The following is a 20,829-nucleotide window of genomic DNA, read 5'->3' as shown; positions in this document are numbered from 1 at the left end:
TCTTTTTTTGATGTTACTCTAAGTAGAACTGTTTTCTTAATTTTTGTTTCTGGATTGGTCATTGTTAGTGTGTAGAAATACAGTTTATTTTTGCATATTGATCTTATGTCCTGTAACCCCACTGGAACTCTATTCGTTCTAACAGTGTTTGTTTGTATTTTTTTTGGCATGGATTCTTTAGGATTTTTGATAAGTTCATGCCGTCTGCAAATAAAGATACTTTTACTTCGTTCTTTTCAATTCGGGTGCTTTTAATCTCTTTTTCTTAACCAAATGTCTTGGCTAGAAACTCTAGTAAAATGTTGACTAGAACTGGCAAGAGCAAAAATCTTTGTCTTCTTTCTGATCGTAGGCAGAAAGCTTTCAGTATTTTACCATTAAGTATGTTAGCTATGGGTTTCCCATAGATGCCCTTTTTCAGGTTGAAGCAGTTCTCTTTTATTCCTAGTTTGTTGACTGTTTTTATCAAGAAAGAGTGTTACATTTTTTCAGTGTTCTTTTCTACATCTATTGAGATGGTCCTGTGGTTTTTATCCTTTATTCTATTAGTATGATATATTACATTGATTCAGATTCTTGTATGTTGAATTAACCTTGCATTCCTGACATAAGTCCTACTTTGGGGTAGTATACAATTCTTTTGTATGTTGCTGGATTTGGTTTGATAATTTTTGCATCTCTATTCATAAGAGATATTGCTCTATAGTTTTCTGGCAGGTAGTATATTTTTAACTTTACTGGACAGAGTTGAGAATTCAGAATTTTTCATTTGCAGTCCATAATAGTAAAGAGGAGACAAATGAAGAAAACATTTTGGAATCATTAAATAAATCAAAGATGAATGTAAGGAGACAGATAGCAGCCCTCTAATGATGATCATAAGATTTGCTGTATAAGGTAAAATCTCAGACTCTGAGTCTTCAGACAACAATATTCTAGGTTATCTTTCTCAAATTCAATAATCTATGAGTTCATGATTTTTTTTTCTTTTTGAGACAGAGTCTCGCTCTGTCACCCTGACTAAAGTCAGGGGCATAATCTCAGCTCACTGCAACTTCTGCTTCCTGGGTTCAAGTGATTCTCATGTCTCAGCCTCCCTAGTAGCTGGGATTACAGGCACCCATCACCACATTCAGCTAACTTTTTTTAATTTTTAGCAGAGATGGAGTTTTGTCATGTTGGCCAGGCAGGTCTTGAACTCCTGACCTCAGGTGATCCACCTGCCTCAGCCTCCCAAAGTGCTAGGACTACAGGCATGAGCCATTGTGTTTTTCTAAGGACAAAAAGGAAATATGGTATTCTCATTCAGTCATTCAACAGGAAGAACTTAATCACATACTATTTTGTGATAGGAACCTGGACAATCTCATTTTACTAAGAGGATGTGTGACAGTATTCTTTCATATTTTATGTTTGTGCAACAGTATTTACTTGATACAAAGAGGTTTTTTATGTTTAAATTCTTACTAAAATGTCTAATAAACTTGTTTTTCACTATCCCTTTATTCTTCTATAAATTATTCAGAAATGATTTTTGAAAAAAAGATGGTAAATGTTGATTATTTTCCCAGGTATACTGAGGGCAAAGACTTTGATTCTCTGTTCCTCTAAATCTGGGTCAGGTGTCATGGTAAGTTGCCACGGCACTGTGGTGCATACCTTAGCAGAGCATTTGGCACACTGTAGGGTGATCTTTGTTTACCTGGCTGTCTCAGCATTAGTCTGCCAACTCCCTGAGAGCAAGAGCCATATCTCATTTGTATCCTATCCTATGAAAATGGACAAATCTTTAACCTAGACTTCACTCCTCAGCTTCAAACTGATAAGCACAATGGTTCACTGAGCCTCTGCCCTGATGATCCACTGATCCTCTAAGACTCAACGTGTTCAGAAAATAATTTGTCTTCATCCCATCTCCAAAACTTTTCCCACTTTCTATTTGCTATCTCAATGGTGGCATCATTATTTAGTCACTCAAGCCAAAAACCTTTAAGTCATGCTTAACTCCTTTTCCCGTATGTATTTAATCAACCACCAACTCCAGTTGAACTTATTTACTAAATGTTTAAAATTTTAACACTACAAGTACCCTTGTTCAGGCCTGATCATTTCTCATGTGGAGTACTGCAACCACCTGTTATCTCTTCTTGCCATTAGTCTTTCTCTTTCCAAATCATCCTCCACACAGCTAAAACAGAAATTAGATGACATCATTTGTTTGCGTAAAGCTCTTCTGTTTCCCACTGCATAATTAATAAAGTCTAAATTTTACAGGATGTGACACAAGGCCTTGAATGATCTTATCCCTATCTAACTTTCATTTTTGCCATTCTCAGCCTCACATTTTATGCAACAGCAATACTAAACACTCAATGCTATCTTATTTCTATGCCTTTGCTCAGGCTTGTATGACTGCTGTCACTTCCCTCTCTCCCTTGGCAAATCTTATGTACCTTTTACAATTATTTCAACTTATGTATCACTTCCTATGGGAAGCATTTCCTAACCCCGTGCCAGGCTAAAGTTATGTCCTATCCTTCTCATACCTCCATTAATGCACTTATCACAATCATCTGATTTTATCTGAATTATCTATTTCTACAAAAGGATAAAGGCTCCTTGAGGAAACAACCATGATTTTTTCACTGGTGTATTCCCAGGACCTAATATAGCAAACCTGTTACATGCTAACACTCAGTAAAAGATCACTGGAAGATTCTATGTATAAATAAACCAGATGAAACAAGAGATAAAGTAAATGTGCCTTTTTTCAGCAAATTCAAAAGTACATATATATGTTATATATGTAGCTACATATGCCTTGAATAGATCACTAATAGATAGCTAATACGAATGTATTAGCTTATTTTATTATCAAGAAAAACCTGATAGAGGTACTATCAGTATTTCTATTTTACTGAAGCAGAGAGGTTAACTTGCTCAATAATACAAAACTTGGAAATATTACACTCTAAAATAAAGTGTAATGAGATAAGAATAAACTGATTTTCTAAAATGGTTTGAAATTAAATTGAAATATATTAAACTTAACTACATATAACAAAACATATAAACCTCACAGTGCCAGCCACTAGACGAGGCTGTCACCTGGTCAGGCAGACACCAAAGCTTTTCTGGCATAGTAGTCTTCCAGTTATGCTCCCCAAACACTCAGTGCTTAGAAGGTGTTGCTTTGAGAGCTAACACAGGGGCCAAGCAGAACAACTCCACTTTGTACGATTTCACTTACAGCAACAACAGTTATAAAAAATACGAACAAAATGCTCCTTCTTGACTTATTTTTAGTTTCCAATATAGTCTTTTTCAATGAATGATTATAAGACCCACTGTCAAATACATACATAGATCATTAGGATTTGTCTGCTGGAAACTCAGTAAATATATAGTGATAAGCCAAAGGCAACTGCTTAAAGGTAGAAATAAGATTTAAATAATGTAACAGTTAGCAAAATACCTCTTCAAGATCAGAGACAGCAAATACTACTTTTTCAATGGTTTCCCCATGAATCTCTAGGAATCTCCTTACAGTGCCTAAGGAAAAGAATAGAAAGATTACTCAAGAAATAAAAAATTACTTATACATAAAGAAAAATCAAGCTCTTCAATGTTTTATTTTTGTAATGGATCACTTCTCACTTCATTCAGGACTCTGCTTAGTAATACCCTATCGGTAAAGCCTGCCCAGACTACTTGTATAAAAACTGTGATTTGCTTTCCTCCACAGCAACTGTGATAGACATTTTATGAAGTTACTTGTGTACTGTTATCCTCCCTGCCCTCTCCGCCTCATTCACTAGAATGAAAGCTCCATAAAGAAGACGCTTTATTGTATTTATTGCTCTATTTCCAATGCCAAGAACAGTGACTGGCCATAGAAGATGCTGACTCCATACAATTCTCTCTTATCTAGTATATTCTTCTTATTCCCTGGGGCCTCTCTCTTGGGCCAGACTGATCTAGCACAAGTGTCTTTCCATTCATTCAGTTACAGTATTAGATATCCTACCCAGCCCTTCAGCCCCTGACAAAACTCCACAAAACCAAAGCTCAATTATTTTTTTCTTAATTTCTATGTTATCTTAATTCTTATCAACTTCTAATAACAAGACCTACTGGCCTTTTCTTCAGTTCTTAACTCATTGGATCTCTCCCTAGCTTTAGTCCTTAACACACACGCCCTTACCTTTTAAAAATGTTGTCCTCCAGGGTTCTGCCTTCAATATTTTTTATTTTTTTTGATATACTTATTTTCCTTAGCTCACTGATGTGCTGGATAGGTATTACCTCAAATGCTGATGGCTCCCAAATCTTTATATTCTTTTTTCTGAGGAAAAGACCTGAATTACCTGATGCCTATTAGGTATATCTGCTTAGATAACTCACAGAGACCTCAAATTCAATGTAGCCAAACCTGACCCCAACAGGTCCAAACCCTGACTGCCATCTTTTTCTGAACAAACCTGGTCCTTTTTACCTACATTCCTTATTTTGGTTACATATCAACATCCAACCAATCATCCAAGCTAGAATCCTGAATTGCCTTTGATGCCTCCTTTACCTCTTCCTTCATACTGCATTTTCAAATAGTTCCCATGACTTTTAATTCTATTGCTAATATTTCTAACATTTATTCCTTTCTTTTGGCTGCTTTCAGGTTCTCAAGGCTCACACAGACTTTGGTAATAAGCTCTTAACTGCTCTCCTTGAGTCTTTTTTCCCCAAGTCTACGTACTCACTGTTGCCTGAGTTATCTTCTCATGTTACCCTTTTTAATAAACACTGGTGATGCCCTGCGCTACTTACAGGTTAAGATTAAAAAACCCTAGCATGACTCTCTATACTCCAACCCCAACTATCCACTTTCCCCCACTCAGCTCCTTAGTCCTATTTTCAATTATTCCTCCCACATCTTATGCTTTAGCCAAATCTACTTTGCTGTATTCAAAACATACCACTTACTTTTATGATGCCCTGCCTCTGCTTGCATGCCTACCTTTGACTAGAGTACCACTCATCCACCATTCTCTTCTTTTGGTGAACTCTTACTGATTTTTTAAGACCCAGCCAAGAGCCATCTCCACCCTTCTTTGTGCCCCTCCTAGAATCTTTTGAGAATTTCTCACATTTTATAGCTAGACTAAGCTTTTTGAAGACCAAGTATATTTTATATTAATATTACTTTAATTTGGGGCCTAGCACACCTTACGGATGTGATATGCAATCATTCAAAAGTAACTAGTAACTGAATTAACAATTTATGGCTCAGTTACATATTGCCTGCTTTGTTCAACATTGTATCTCAAGAACCTAACAGAGCAAACCCATTTGTTAAAGGACTAAACAAACACTCGTAACTCTCCTCCTGTTAGATAACAAATTTACTTTTTATTTTTTCCTCTATTCTGTTTTAATGCTTTTTCAAAAATGAACTTTCAAAAAAAGATTTTCAGCAGGATATGGGGGCTCATGGCTATAATCCCAGCACTTTGGGAGGTGAGGGCATGACGATTACTTGAGCCTGAGTTCAAGACTAGTTTGGGCAACATAGCGAGACCCTGTGTTTACCAAATTTTTCAAAAAAAATTAGCTAGGTATGGTGGTGCATGCCCGTAGTCCTAGCTACCTGGGGGGCTAACAGGGGAGGATCACTTGAGCCCAGGAGGTTGAGGCTGCATTGAGCTGTGTTTGCCCCACTGCACTGCAGTCTGGACGACAGTGTATGACTATCTCAAAAAAAAAAAAAAAAAAAATACATAAAGATTTTCCTATTTATCTGACATCAAGTTGTAATGTTCATGCATAATAGTTTCCCAGAATATAATTATATTATTTCCTTTGGAAGATAAAATACAATACCAAATAGCAACCAAATTGAATTCTCTCAGTGGAACTCATTTAGAAAATTAACTCTGCAAAAGCAGTGAAGAAGACTAATGTCATGACTCTAAGGTTTTAGTACGAAAAGGCCAGGCCACGCTCTTCCTTTCAAAGTTTCATCTGTGCACTATACTCTGCAACCAATCACAATGTCCTGTGCTTAAACACCTAGCGAATACCCTATAATTTGTAAGAATGACATCTAGGACATTATAATTCCCCATCTGGAAACACCACAAGAACAAAACACCTTCATCTTATTTCTCACCACTGTATTATTTTGTATACAGCACATAGTAGTCACTTAAATTTCTGTTGGATGAATAAATAACCTGATAAATTTATTTCAATGCAGATACTTCTTTCGGCTTCTTCTGGAGAAAAACAAACTGCACATGAACTAAGAAAAAAAAGCGTCTTAATATATCTATCAAAAACATATTACTTAGGCTTCAAATGAAATAAATTTTGATAACAGTTTAATAAGAAAGCTTTTGATACTAAGGACTTAGAGTTATATCATTAGATTTGTTCTTGGCCCATATATGTTACAAAGTGTACAAGACATTTGTTTTCCAAATGCTTGATAAAGTATTCAAGCAAAAGGCATCATCTTCTGTGTATGTGTTTGAATGAGATGCTACAGTTTTGCCACTAGATTTAAGGCCTAATAAGTCAAATGTGCCCACTTTTTAAGAGTTGTACATTTCCTTTTTGCTAATTATATTTCTAGAAACTGCTTCATCGAAGTCCCTTATACCCATTATCGATCTTTATCTGCTGTTACTCTCAAAGTTGACCTCTCTTATAGTACTGTATCAAGTGATTTGTCTGGGGCCACAGAGCTAGAGTTTGACTGGTAGAATTAGAACTAAAAACCAGTCTTCTTAACTCCCTATTCAGAATCTTTTCTACAAAATAATGCTACCTCTTTAAAATAGAAAATCCTTATGATTACCTTAATAAAAAATAGATACATAAAAGAAGCTATGAGATGATACGACCAGGACTAAGTAAAATCAGAATGCAGAGACCAGCCAAAAGCCTTGTCAGGTGCAATTATATCAAGGCAGGAATTTTGCTTTGGTTAGGTACCATTTAGAAGAGAGGCATGTAATAACATAGTAGTCTTCCACTGAAGCAGTTCTAACTCAAGTATAATGAATCATCTAGTATAACAGACAGGTTACTAGACTTGGGAGTCAGAAGGTCTGGATATATGCTCCAAGTCTGCATAATCCTCACAACAGGAGGAATTTCTGAGACCCTTTATTTGTACAACGGACACCATACTACCTAAAACACACGGTTGTTAAGTAAAGTAAGTGGAATTTACTTGTCCCTTTTAAAAATACATATTTCTTGAGCAAGTACCACATCAAGCATTCAAGATAAAAAGATAAGATTCCTGTGCCTCAAGCTCAGTCTAATATAATGTATACAAAGTTAATTATAAAATATACAAATTTACTATAAAATCCTTGAGCAGTTAGAATATTGATTTTTTAAAATAGGTTATAATTAAATAAGACTAAGACTGAACAGATACCCTTAATTCCAGGCTACATAATAATAATTTATACATTCAAATATCTTTTTGGTATTTGTGGATATAAGGCTTTCAGCTCTTCAACTTTAAATTCTAGAGATAACAGGGGGTCTTAAAGGTCATTTAGTATAGTTTGTCTCTGAAATGAGAAGTGTTTTCTATAACAGCTGCAACAGATGGTCCTGTAACCTCTGCATGAATGTTCCTAGTGACAAGAAGTTCGCTAAAATACTTTTCTGTTACAGTTAGTACTACTTCAAATGGGACCAACATTTTCCTTATAACTTGGTCTTAGACCTTGCCTTGTACAGTTGGAGTTCTTATCTACAATCCTGATGAGGATCTGTAAACTTCCTGAAATAACCTGTAAATTCTGTATTTATGCACATTTTTCTTGACAAAGGGTCCATAGTGTTCTTTCACCAGATGCTCACTGTAGTTTATGACAATACCCCAAAGAACTGCTGCTTGAAAAATGTAGCACAGAATAAGTTCAAATGAGATTCCTTCAGATATTTGAAGATGGACATCACATGTGCTAAAAGCATGCTCTTCTTTAGGAGAAACACCACTACTGTTTCAAACTGTTTGTCCTCCTGTTTGTCAGTGTCTCATGCAATATGACACACAGAAATATATATAAAACTCAAGATGTGGTCTAAATCTGCATATATACAGTGAGATCATGGACTCTCTTTAGCTGAATGACATATTTTTATGTCACATACAGACATTTTGCTCATATTGACTGAGCCGTCTTTTGAAAACCTAAATGCAGAATTTTACATTCAAATAGCATGTGTGAATGTGGCTATTTAAACTGCCAAGTGTTATACAAATATGATATTATGAAATCTGACTGCATTTGTTGCAGACTGTTAAGATTATTCTAAATTCTGATTTAATTACTCATTGCATTAGCCATACTTTCTAACTTAGCATCACTTTCAAATTCAAGAGGCCAGCTGCTCTGAACCTATTCTGGTTTTGGGGGCTGTCCAATTCAAGACTCGCTCTTTGCTCAATTAAATTCTGTTAAATTAAAAAAATTAATAGGCAAGTCTTCTGACCCCCTATTCAAATGGATAAAAATGCCAACCTGAAAAAGTAAATTGAGAGCTCTGCAACTTGCCAATAAAAACTTCCCTCCAGGGAGCCACAATCACTTAATCAATGAATATTCTTTGGCTATAATTATTTAATGATTAAAAAAACAAACTTTTTCTTTTTGAGATGAGGTCTCACTGTATGTTGCTCAGGCTGGAGTACAGTGGCTATTCATAAGTGCCATCACAGCTCACTGCAGCCTTAAACTTCTGGCCTTGAGGGATCCTCCTGCCTCAGCCTCCCAAGTCGCTGGAATTACAGGTATAAGCCACCATGCCCAGAATTTAAAAAATTTTTAAGATTCATTTCATGTACAGCATCTCTGATACTACTTACGAAGTGCTATGTGTGTTGCATCCTCTAAAGGATAACCACGTTTTGCAGAATTGATGACACAGAAGCCAACAGAAGACATTGACTGCTCTCTGCAACCAAAGGGAAAACACAAAAATTGCAGTAGAAACATCTGTAATACATACACAACAATACATAACTAATTTCAAAATCTAGCTCAACTTCTCCTTTCCTCCCTCTTCAACAAATCTACTATAATAGCTAACCCAACTGTACTACTCAATAATTTTATTCATATACAATTTAATTGCACTCTTTGGAGGACATATATCCACATGAAAACTGAATAAAAAATGGGAAAAGGTTAAATTCTCAAGTCACTCAAATCTATCCCATTTATCCTGCTAAGTTTGAAAAGATAATTCTATTGTCAGGGTCCTCCTAAATCACCTGAGTCCCTCAAAATTTGACTTCCACTGCTAGGTTTTTAATCTTTAAAAACTGGGGCCTTCATCTTTAAAAACTGGAGCCTTTAACAATGTATGATATGCTATGTCCAGAAAATGAGTAGACCATACTTTGCTAGTTGAAGTACGTTTCTGTAGCAGCTATAAAGGGAACTCTCAGCTGCTGTGCGATAGCGGCTCTTATATTTAGGTCCCACTGTGTGAATGATGAACCGGGCAGCTAGATTGAATCCTTTTGTCAATTTTGCTTCACCTGTTCGGCACCCTGGAAACAATGGAAACACACATAAGTTTGGATGTGTTAGGAAAACAGAAACAAAAACAAATGAAAGCATGAAACAGAGAAAGTATTGAGAACTTTGAGAAATTTCGGTTAAAAATAGACTGAACACAAGAATTTATCTCTGTTACTTCTGTTCCCAAAATGACAGTGAAGCAATACAATAGGTATAAGCACAGAGACAGATAAAGAGAATGAGAAAGACCATGAAGCAGACAAGCATCATCAAAATTTTGGAGGGTAGAATGTCAACTGACTAGTAACTGACTCAACAGAGCAGAGAAACCTAATTGCTTGCAGAAATGAGATAACTAATATGAAGCAAGTTGATCTATACTGAAAAGCAGTGTTGGATACAAGACAGACTGCTTTGATTCAAATCCTGAGTCTACCACGTTCCTGTCAAGACACTCTGTGCAGGGGCTTGGCCTTGTTACAACTCAATTTCCTATTTAAGAGGGATACTAGTAGTACTTACTTCACAGGATTAAACGAGTTACTATATGCAAAGTGCATACACGCATAAGAAATTATTGTTATTATTACTAGAGAATGCTAAAAAGGCTCAGAAACGGGAGCCCCAAGTACTTGTAAAGGCTATGCTGTGAAGTGGGATGTGGCGCTAAAAAGAGGCCCAGTTAAAAGTTTGTATAAAAACAGTCAAATCTGCAACAACCCCTCCCCCAGCCAGCACAGTAAGGTGATGATTTTTTTTTTTTTTACCACCAGAGCAGCAGGGAAGAAGTTTATTCTCTGGAGATGCTCAACTAGAGAGTTTCTGGATTCCAGAACCCCAGGCACAGCTGAAAAGAGGGGATTTAGTTAAAGTGTTATACTTAACAGTGAAAGGTCTAGCCCTCTGCCCCTAAATGGCTTTCAAAACAGACATCTAGGCTTACACTCCTGGAGGATTCCTTTCCAAGAAATTGAGAGGCCCAAACTTAAAGGACCTACAGATAACTGGGGAAAGTTCCCCAATAAAATAACAGGCAGGAGTCCCGTTCTGTCATATACTTCAAGACCCACCAGGCAATAACCTTTGCCCACTGTTATTAACTGAATGCTCTGGTTCCCTCAAAATTCATATGTTAAACCCTACCCCCTAATGTGATGGTATTAGGAGATTGGGTCTTTGGGAGGTAATTAGAATTAGATAGGCTCATGAGGGTAAAGCCTTCATGAATGAGATTTGAATCCTTGTAAGAGTCTCCAGAGAGTCTGCTCCCTCTCTCTGCCACGTGAAAATACAATGAAAACTCAGCAGTGTGCAGCCAGGAAGACAGCCCTTAGCAGAACTTGACCATGCTGGCACCCTGATCTTGGATTTCAGTCTCCAGAAATTTCTGTTCTTCCTAAGCCATTCAGCCTAGGATACTTTGTTATAGCAGCCTGAAATGACTTAGACACTCCTGTGTACAAAGTTTCCCATGAACTTTTCAGTTCTTCCATCTTAAATCCAGCTAACACTTAAGGATCACCAGAAAGTGAGAAAAGCCTCTAACAAAAACTAAAAGGGGAGACTAAACACATGCTCAAGAAACAGACAACACAGGGGAAAAAAAACTTAAAATCAGAATGTCATAAAAACAAACTATTCAGGCCGGGCGCGGTGGCTCAAGCCTGTAATCCCAGCACTTTGGGAGGCCGAGGCAGGCGGGTCGCGAGGTCAGGAGATCGAGACCATCCTGGCTAACACGGTGAAATCCCGTCTCTACTAAAAATACAAAAAATTAGCCGGGTGAGGTGGCAGGCACCTGTAGTCCCAGCTACTCGGGAGGCTGAGGCAGGAGAATGGCGTGAACCCCGGGGGGTGGAGCCTGCAGTGAGCAGAGATCGCGCCACTAAACTCCAGCCTGGGCGACAGAGCGAGACTCCGTCTCAAAAAACAAAACAAACAAACAAAAAAAACTACTCAGAGAACAGGAAATGGCACTTATGTAACTGCTATAGCCAAAGAGAAAAATATGACAGCAGAAATGAAAAGTTCAATAGAAGGGTTAAAACTAAACTTGAAGGAATCCAGAAAATAAAACAAAAATAAATTGAAAATAAGAGATAACAGATGAGAAAACTGAAGAATTAAACAAGAAAATACAACATCTAATAGGATTTCTTCAGAGAGAACAGAGAATACAGAAGGAAGGAAATTATTAATGAAATAAAACAAAAAAATTTCCCAGGATGGAAAGACATGTTTCCAGATTCAAAGAGCCCATAAAACACCCAAACCATATAAAGGCACATCCCTGTAAAATTTAAGAGCACTAAGAAACAAAGATGAGATCAGAAGCTTTCCAGAAAGAAACCAGTAACATACAAACAATCAGGGATAAGAATAGCACGAGACTTCTCAACAGCACTAATCAAAGTAGAAAACAAAGGAGTAGTGTCTTCAAATTTCTAGAAAATGATTTCCAAACTAGAATTCTATTTCTAAGCAAATTACCAATTAAGTATGAAGGTGGAAGTAAAATCTCAGTAGTTTTAGCCTATTGCATCCTTCTTTAAAATCTCCTGGTAGATTTACTCACAAAAATGAGAGATCCAATCCATCAAATGGAAAAAAGGATTTCCCAGGATGATGTTAAAAAAAAGTTCCAGAACAGTAACTGTGCAGCAGGCATAGAGAACAGTCTAGAGAGGAAAGGGAGGATGGAGGGTTCTAGGAGGGTCCTTGGCAAGAAAAAAATGGAACGTAAGGATCAGACTGTTATCTTCACTCCAATTAAGAGAGCCATCTTAATATGAGTAACAGTCCACTAACAGGTCTAACATGATACAACATTAAGTAGACAACACATCGCCACCTATGAAATATTTTAGGCAAAACTTGACTCCATTAGACATAATGTCAAGTTTATAGGAAATACAAACTAAATGGCACCTCAAGTAAATCAGACAAATCTAGAAGGAGGAATACTGTGAAAAACAATTGGCCTTGTTCAGTCAACAAGTCAGTATCATAGACAGGGGACTGTGCTGGATTACAAAATACCACACACACAGAGACAAATTAATAAACATAACAAAAAGATGCAATGTCTGGTCCTGGATTGGATACTGGTTTGGATAAAATAGCTGCTGCAAAGGACATTTTTGGATCAGCTGGAAATTTTAAATATGGTCTGGGGAGTAGATGTAATTTCTAAAATTAAAAGGTGGAATTCATTTGCTGAAGAAGGCAAATTGCAGAATATGTACATGATTACCTTATTTTGAGAATAGCATACACATAATTTTATTTTGGTATCAAAAGATACAAGAATGTATGTATACATCCACACCCACATACAGGTTCAAACAACAAACCTCACATAGGTTTAGTTTCATAAAATTCCTAAATTCACAAAGTGAATATAAGACTGATTTTTTTCAGGGGGGAAATTTGGGTACAATAAGCCAACCCTGCCTATTCTAATTTTAGTATTGATGCTAACTGAATTGACATATGGTTTTATGTATTTTCTTATCAAGGATTCTAGGAACACACCATGATTATCATTCTCCCTCTTCAATATGACCCTTTTTCAAGTATTTGAGAATAAGTACTGTTTCCCCCAAATATTCTCTTCTCTATGCTAATCCTAGCTCTTTAAATAATGTGGTTTCCACAATGTTAGTAATTTTCTGTTAGGTGTACCCCAACTTACTGTAGTAATAAAAGACATACAGTTCTTGTCCATATGGAGTTTACAGTTTAATGGGGATACAGTTATCACAAGACAATTTACAAGATTACAATTGTGATAAGCAAACAACAGAGAAGTACTGCAGGCTGGCAGCACATACTATGGGTGGTCTGATCTATTCTGAAGTAAAAAGAAATAGTGCTTTGAGGAAGAGATATAAGCCAAGACTTAAGAATAAGGGTTGACAACTGAGAGAAAGAACAGCATCAAGTGCAAAACTGGAAAGGAGCTTGGATGACAAGGTAGTGAGAAGAGATCAGTTTGGCTCAAGCATGGTAAGGAAGGGAAAAGGGGGCATGGGATAAGCCTGGAGAAAAGTGAGTGAGATCTTGCAAGGACATGGGGATCAGTTTAAGAAGTTTAGAATTTAAGGTTAATGAGAGGCCACTAAATAGTTTGAAGTAAAGAAACAATAAGAAGGGGTTTACACTTACTGGTTGTGTGTGGACAGTGGATTTAAGAAACAAAGAATGGATGTAAGGAGACCAGCTGGGAGAGAGGATATGGCTGTAGTCTAGGGAAGGAATGATGGTTGCATATGCTAGTTGCTGGAGACAATGGTGACAGACAAAAATAGATTTAAGATTAATTTAGGGCATGACGATAGACTTCATGTGAGGGATAAGAAAAAGGGAAGTGTTAATCCTAAGGTTCCTTGAATGAAAAATGGAATGGGAGGCTGGGCATGGTGGCTTACGCCTGTAATCCCAGCACTTTGGGAGGCCGAGGCAGGCAGATCACTTGAGGTCAGGAGTTCAAGACCAGCCTGGCCAGCATGGTGAAACCCCATCTCCACTAAAAATACAAAAATCAGCCAGGTATGGTGGCACACACCTGTAGTCCCAGCTACTCGGGAAGCTGAGGCAGAAGAATCACTTGAACCTGGGAGGCCGAGGTTGCGGTGAGCCAAGATCACACCACTGCACTCTAGCCTGGGTGACAGAGCAAGACTCTGCCTCAGGAAAAAAAAAAAAAAGAAAGAAAAAGAAAAATGGAATGGAAAATAATGCCATTTTACTGAGAAAGAAAGTGTTAAACAAATGATGTTTCCCCATCATTTTAAACTTACTGCAAAACTTTAATATTCATCTCCATTAATGTTTTCATTTCTTGGCTTATACTTCCAGTCACATGAAAATCTTTAGTCTATCATCCAGTATCTCCTGTTACTCTTTTCAGCTTTCTATCATCTACAAATTTGGAAAGTCATGCTTTTTATTAAGTCATTAATAAAAATGTAAAAAGGGGATAGGATTAAGTATGCAGCCCTTTAATAATAACCTAAAGGTTGGCACTGATTCATTAAACACACAACTGGGGCCTAATAACTAACATCCAATAACTAATACTTGTTGAACACTTAGGATGTGCTTAGCACCTAATGTCCATTATTTAATTTAGTCTTCAAGATATTAGTTTTTTCCATCTCCAAATATTTATTAAGCTCTTGCTATATGTCAGGAACTGAGGTAGGAACTACTATTACCATCCCCATTTTAGAGATGAGGAAGCTCAGACTCAGAGGTGAAGTAACCGGTCTTAAGTCACACAGTTAGTAAAGAGCAGAGTTATAACATGAATCTCAGCTTGGAGATGCACAAACACACAGTTTAACATTGAGGTTTTACTTGTATATTTCTGTTAAATTTTCTTATTTTCTTTATTATCCATAAGTCTAGCTCTAAGGTGTATGTAAGCATACACACACGCCATTAGTAATTTTTCCAGACCAGCTTCTCTGTTCCTTTTAGCAAAGAACTTCTCAGTATTATCTTCAAAGAACTTCTCAGTATTATCTTCTAGTTTCCACATGTTCTTCATGGTATCTTGTTTTGCAGTTCAGTTACAGCCATTTCCCCCACTCTGTCCTTACAGTCAAAATTCAGTTTCTGGATCAAAAAATGCAATTCTTCCCATTCTATCCCTTCTTTCATAGAGCCAGCACTTATCAGTATTCCTATTCAAGTTCTAATATTTTTATTAGGTTAGAAACCAGTTGTCAGTGTTAAATGATAGAAGGGAAGGAAAGCAAGATTTCATACAGGTTAACTTTGCTGTTTACATTTTAAGAAACATTGCTGTATTTCATAAATAGTTTTTATACAATGAGAAGATTGAATTTCACAGTATTTCATTTGGGCTCAAATAACAAAGGGCTGCAAGCTAGGTAATTTAACAGTTTTTCAGTTCAGGAGGATAGTCATCTCACAAAGCTTTTCTTGCATGTTTTGTGCAAGAAAATATGCAGCCAAGAAAATGCTACCAAAGACATAGCTACAGTGATTGTCATTTAAAATTCAGGACAGGACAAAGAAGTTTTACTGGTAGTAAATTCTCAGGACTCAGTTTTTAACACATTTCAAAATGTAATAAATTTTGTTAAAATGGAGCTCTCAAAAGCAGTTTTTATTTAGTTTTCACAAAAGAAAAACAGCTACATCTACATAATTTTCCCACAAAACATGCCTCTTTAAGGTAGAGGACATCAAAATGAATGTTTCCTAAGCAATAATATATCAAAGAAAATTCATTCACCTTTAAGTTTCTGGAGATCTTCCTTCAAATCAGGCCCTGCAAGCATGAAGATACTTTCTGACACAGGATTCTTATCTGTGAGACTTTCATTGCTGGTATTCACAATGGCTGTACAGTTCAGTAATGCCACATCTCCTTTCCTGCAGGAACAATAAAGAACGAACAAGTGTGAGGAAAAAGAAGAAAAGAAACCTAGTTTCTAATTATTTCAAAACATTTTATCCTTGTCTTTTTCAAAATGTTGGTTTTGCTAGCTCACAAGCTAAGCAATAGTAGAAAAGAAATTTCTGACTTAAAAAACAATTAATCTGGCATCTTAGATCTTTAATGCAATTGTTATAACCCTGAAACTCACAAAACCATCATGTTTAGAAATAGCAGCATTATTTATTATAGCCAGAGAGTGGAAACAATCCAAATATCCATCAACTAACGAACTGATAAATGTGATATATCCATACAATGGAATATTATTCAATCCTAATAAAGAATAAAGTACTGGCCGGGCATGGTGGCTCATGCCTGTAATCCCAGCACTTTGGGAGGCTGAGGCAGATGGATCATGAGGTCAGGAAATCAAGACCATCCTAGCTGACACGGTGAAACCCTGTCTTTACAAAAAATACAAAAAATTAGCTAGGCATGGTGGCAGGCACCTGTAGTCCCAGCTACTCAGGAGGCTGAGGCAGGAGAATGGTGTGAACCTGGGAGGCGGAGCTTGCAGTGAGCTGAGATCACGCCACTGCACTCCAGCCTGGGCAACAGAGCAAGACTCTGTCTCAAACAAACAAACAAACAAACAAACAAACAAAAAAACAGAATAAAGTATTGATTTGCATATAATATGGACGAACCTTGAAAACATTATGCTAAGTCACAAAGAAACACAAATTTTATTGTATTCATTCCATTTATACGAAATGTTCAGAATTGGCAAATCTATAGAGACAAGAAAGTAGATTAGTGGCTGCCTAGAGGGATTAAGGAAAAATGGGAAGTGACTGCTAATGGGGCTTTGGGCAGATGAAAATGTTCTAAAATTGACTGTGGTGAGGGTTATGCAACTCTATGAATATATTAAAAATCACTAGATTGTGCAATTTGAATTGATGAATTATATTGTATATGAATTATATCTCAATAAAGCAGTTTTTTAAAGCAATGAACTACTACTGATACACACAACACAGATGAACTGAAATCATTCTGCTGAAAACAGACCAAAAAGCACACAATTCAATTTAAATAAAACCCTAGATAATGCCAACTAACCTATAGTGACAAGAAGATCAGTGGTTGCTTGGGGATGGGGAGGCAGGGAAGGGCAGGAAGGAGGAATTACAAAGGAACAGAAAAAAAAACTTTTGGAGGTGACAGGTATATTCACTATCTTGACTGTGGTAATGGCTTCAAGGATGTATTAACAAAAGTCAAAACTTATATTGTATACTTTAAATATGTAGCCTATTAAATGTCAATTATACCCCAGTAAAGTCATATATGTATATGCAAAGCTATATTTCAACAATGGTAGGGCTTTAAAAAAGAGGTTAGAATAAATTATGAGAAAGTGTTATCTCCTCATGATATGATGTAATCAAAAAATTACCAAAGAACCACTTTTCCATTGACGTCCTTATTATAAAGAAAAGGTGATCGAACAGTGTCTTCCTGAAATATTTCAGCTGTAGTATCAGAGGAATTTAATTCATCTTGGCATGAGTCACCCCAGCTTGGTAGTGTATCCACATCCACAAATTGGGAAGGTGCACCTAAGGGATCCATGGAATGGGAACTTTGTCTTTTCCCAAAATCCTCAGCAATTCAATATTCACTGGAGACTTTAGCTTAAGAGAAAAGAAAGAATCATTTTAATAGAGAAGCACAGATATTACTTGAATTCTATTAAAGCAGTAAACAAAATTCCACTGTGAAATATCCCAATAGTATATTGTGTGATTATAGTCACTTAAAAAGTCCATTAAAAACAATGGACAACAAAGAATTGCTATAGCATTTCTAAAACAGGATTAAAGAGTGATTATTTAAGCATAAATTCTTTTCAAAGAATTACAGCCATTAAAATAATCACAGGCCCACCAATTCTACTTTCCAGAAACAGGACTATTCATTCAACATTCACTGAGTGCCTACTATCGAAAAAAACAAAAAGTGATAGATGCTGCAAGAGATACAAAGATAAACCACATGTATAATTTAAAGTCTGATGATAATGTGGAGGAGGTACTAAGACAAAATGAAAAGCTGGGAGGTTACTGCAATCAAGTAGTAAGAGATGATAAAGGTTTCAACTAGGAAAGGAGATACGGAAGGAGGCAAACATTTAAGAGGCAAAATACAAAGGAAGGATGAACAGGAGTTGACAATTTATAGGATATGGTGTGTGAGACAGTGATATGGTAGGTGGCTGGTGGTACTGAAATACCAACATTAGAAGAGGAGGGTGTTGGAAGACACACAGTGTCAAGTACTAGAGAGAAGTAATGGGAAATTCTTTGTTGCTAGAGAAAAGGAGAATCAATTTGCCTATGAGTCAAACATTTATTTCAGTAAAATGGTATATTCATTCATCAAATAAATCTTTGTATTGCGTCACTGCACTCCAGCCTGGGCAACGAGAGCAAAACTCCGTCTAAAAAAAAAAAAAAATTTGCAAGCATCTATTATGTGTTAGATACTATTCTAGGCACTGGGCACACACTGGTGAATAAGAGCAAGTCCCTGCCCTTCAGAAGCATATGCTTCCATGGAGAAGACAGAAGATGATAAATGATAAAGAAACAAGCGGGTATCTAACAGAATGACTAGAGAAGTAAGCATTATGAGAGAATAGGTAACATCCCAGTAGAAAGATACAATGAGACAGCAACCACATGAAGCTCTGGGAGATGTTTCAGGCAAAGGAAATGGCAAGTGCAAAGGCCAAATAGGCAGGAAGGATCTTGGTATATTACAGGAGGAGCAAGGAGGCCAGTTTAGGAAAAGCAGAATAAGCTAGGTAATGAGTGGTAGGGGATGAGGTTGGTAAGAGAGAGAAAGGCCAGAGGATACTGTTTGTAAACTATGGTAAGAAGTTTAGATCTTATTCTAAATATGAGGGATGCTATTAGAGGATCTTGAGCATGGTAATGATTAAATATAAATAATATTTGAAAAGAATACTGTAGCTACAATGAAACTGAGAAGGGGCAAGAGTAGATGCAGAGATCAATAGAAAATGACTGCAATAATTTAGGTGAGATGGTAGTGATGAGAAATGTTAGATTTGGAATGTATTTTGAAGGTGGTGTCAACAAGACTTACTTAAGAATATAGACAGTAGGGAGAAAGAGCAGAACCAAAGATAACTTCTGGATTACTTGCTTACCCAATTGAGTAAATGTTATGCTATTTACAGAGAAGGGAAAAATTGGAGTAGGTTGTAGGGTAGAGTGATAACCAATGGATTTTTTTTTCTTATGTCTTTTTGGGTGTGCTACGTTTGAGATGCTCATTCTATGACCAAGTGTTTATGTCAAACATGCAAATTGGTTATATGAGGCTAGAGCTCACAGAAGATGGGGCTAAAGATATAAATTTGGAATTCTCAGCATATGGATGGTATTTAAAGCTATGGAAACTGGACAAGATAGCCTAGAGAATAAATGCAAATAGAGAAAACAGATCCAAGGACTGAGTCCTATGACAAAACTTAGAGGTTGGAAAGAGGACAAGTCAGAAAGTGAGAGAGAGAAGGAATGCTAGGAAAGGAAGGTAAACCAGGGAAGCATGGTAGCCTAAAAGCCAAGTGAAGAAAACATTTCAAGCAATACTTGAGAGGTACCAGTTAAATGATACTGAAAGGTTGAGTAACAGGACTAATACCAGGGGAACATGCCCCCAATAATTCAATGTTATTTCACGTAGGTTCTTTTCTATTTCCCTAAGTGTCAGCCGGTCTGAGAAATAAAGGGAAAGGGTACAAAAGAGAGAAATTTTAAAGCTGGGTGTCCAGGAGAAACATCATATGTTGGCAGGTTCCATGATGCCCCCAAGCCACAAAACCAGCAAGTTTTTATTAGCAATTTTCAAAACGGGAGGGATTGTACGAATAGGGTGTGTGTCACAGAGATCACATGCTTCAAGGGCAACAAAAGATCACAAGGCAAAGGTCAGGGTGAAACTAGAATCACTAATGAACTTCCATGTCCCGCTGTGCATGCATTGTCAAGAGCAGAGAACTGGTCTGACTAGAATTCGCCAGGCTGGAATTTCCTAATCCTAGCAAGCCTGGGGGCCCTGCAGGAGACTGGGGCATATTTCATCCCTATCTACATCTGCATAAGGCAAACACTCCCAGGGTGGACATTTCAGAGGCCTCCCCTGGGAATGCATTCTTTTTCCAGGGCTGTTAATTATTAATATTCCTTACTGGGGAAAGAATTCAGCGATACTTCTCTTATCCGTTTTCGGTAATAAGAGAAATATGGCTCTGTCCTGCCGGGCCCACAGGCAGCCAGACTTTAAGGTTATCTCCCTTGTTCCCTGAACATCGCTGTTATCCTGTTCTTTTTTCAAGGTGCCCAGATTTCATATTGTTTAAACACACATGCTCTACAAACAATTTGTGCAGTTAACTCAATCATCACAGGGTCCTGAGGTGACATACATCCTCAGCTTACGAAGATGACAGGATTAAGAGATTAAAGTAAAGACAGGCATAGGAAATCACAAGAGTATTGATTGGGGAAGTGATAAATGTCCATGAAATCTTCACAATTTATGTTCAGAGACTGCAGTAAAGACAGGCATAAAAAATTATAAAAGTATTAATTTGGAAAACTAATAAATATCCATGAAATCCTCACAATTTATGTTCTCCTGCCATGGCTTCAGCCGGTCTCTCCGTTTGGGGTCCCTGACTTCCTGCAACACTAAGAACTGATTAACGGGTTTGGTAAGTTGGAGGTTGTTGGTAACATGAAATAAATAAGGGCAGACAGATGATCA

General features: G+C 37.0%; 1 protein-coding gene across 5 annotated transcripts in view; it reads right to left on the bottom strand.

The window, feature by feature from the left end:
* GDAP2 (ganglioside induced differentiation associated protein 2) overlaps positions 1-20,829 on the bottom strand; it is a 64,179-nt gene that overhangs the window by 37,300 nt on the left and 6,050 nt on the right. For 3 of the 5 annotated variants that reach the window (XM_032154866.2, XM_032154867.2, XM_058439409.1), the window contains exons 2-6: positions 17,429-17,666; positions 15,820-15,959; positions 9,427-9,580; positions 8,891-8,979; positions 3,476-3,552 (exon numbers count right to left, since the gene is read on the bottom strand). In XM_032154866.2, the coding sequence (XP_032010757.1) occupies positions 3,476-3,552; positions 8,891-8,979; positions 9,427-9,580; positions 15,820-15,959; positions 17,429-17,604 (636 nt within the window). In that variant the 5' untranslated portion in view covers positions 17,605-17,666. Of the gene's footprint in view, positions 1-3,475; positions 3,553-8,890; positions 8,980-9,426; positions 9,581-15,819; positions 15,960-16,673; positions 16,750-17,428; positions 17,667-20,829 lie in introns of those variants that run through there. The other 2 variants (XM_058439410.1, XM_058439411.1) reach the window with 2 other exon arrangements.

The sequence above is a fragment of the Hylobates moloch genome, unplaced genomic scaffold, assembly GCF_009828535.3.
Source record: "Hylobates moloch isolate HMO894 unplaced genomic scaffold, HMol_V3 SCAFFOLD_5, whole genome shotgun sequence".
NCBI lineage: Eukaryota > Metazoa > Chordata > Mammalia > Primates > Hylobatidae > Hylobates > Hylobates moloch.
This window is presented reverse-complemented; position numbering and strand designations above follow the sequence as displayed.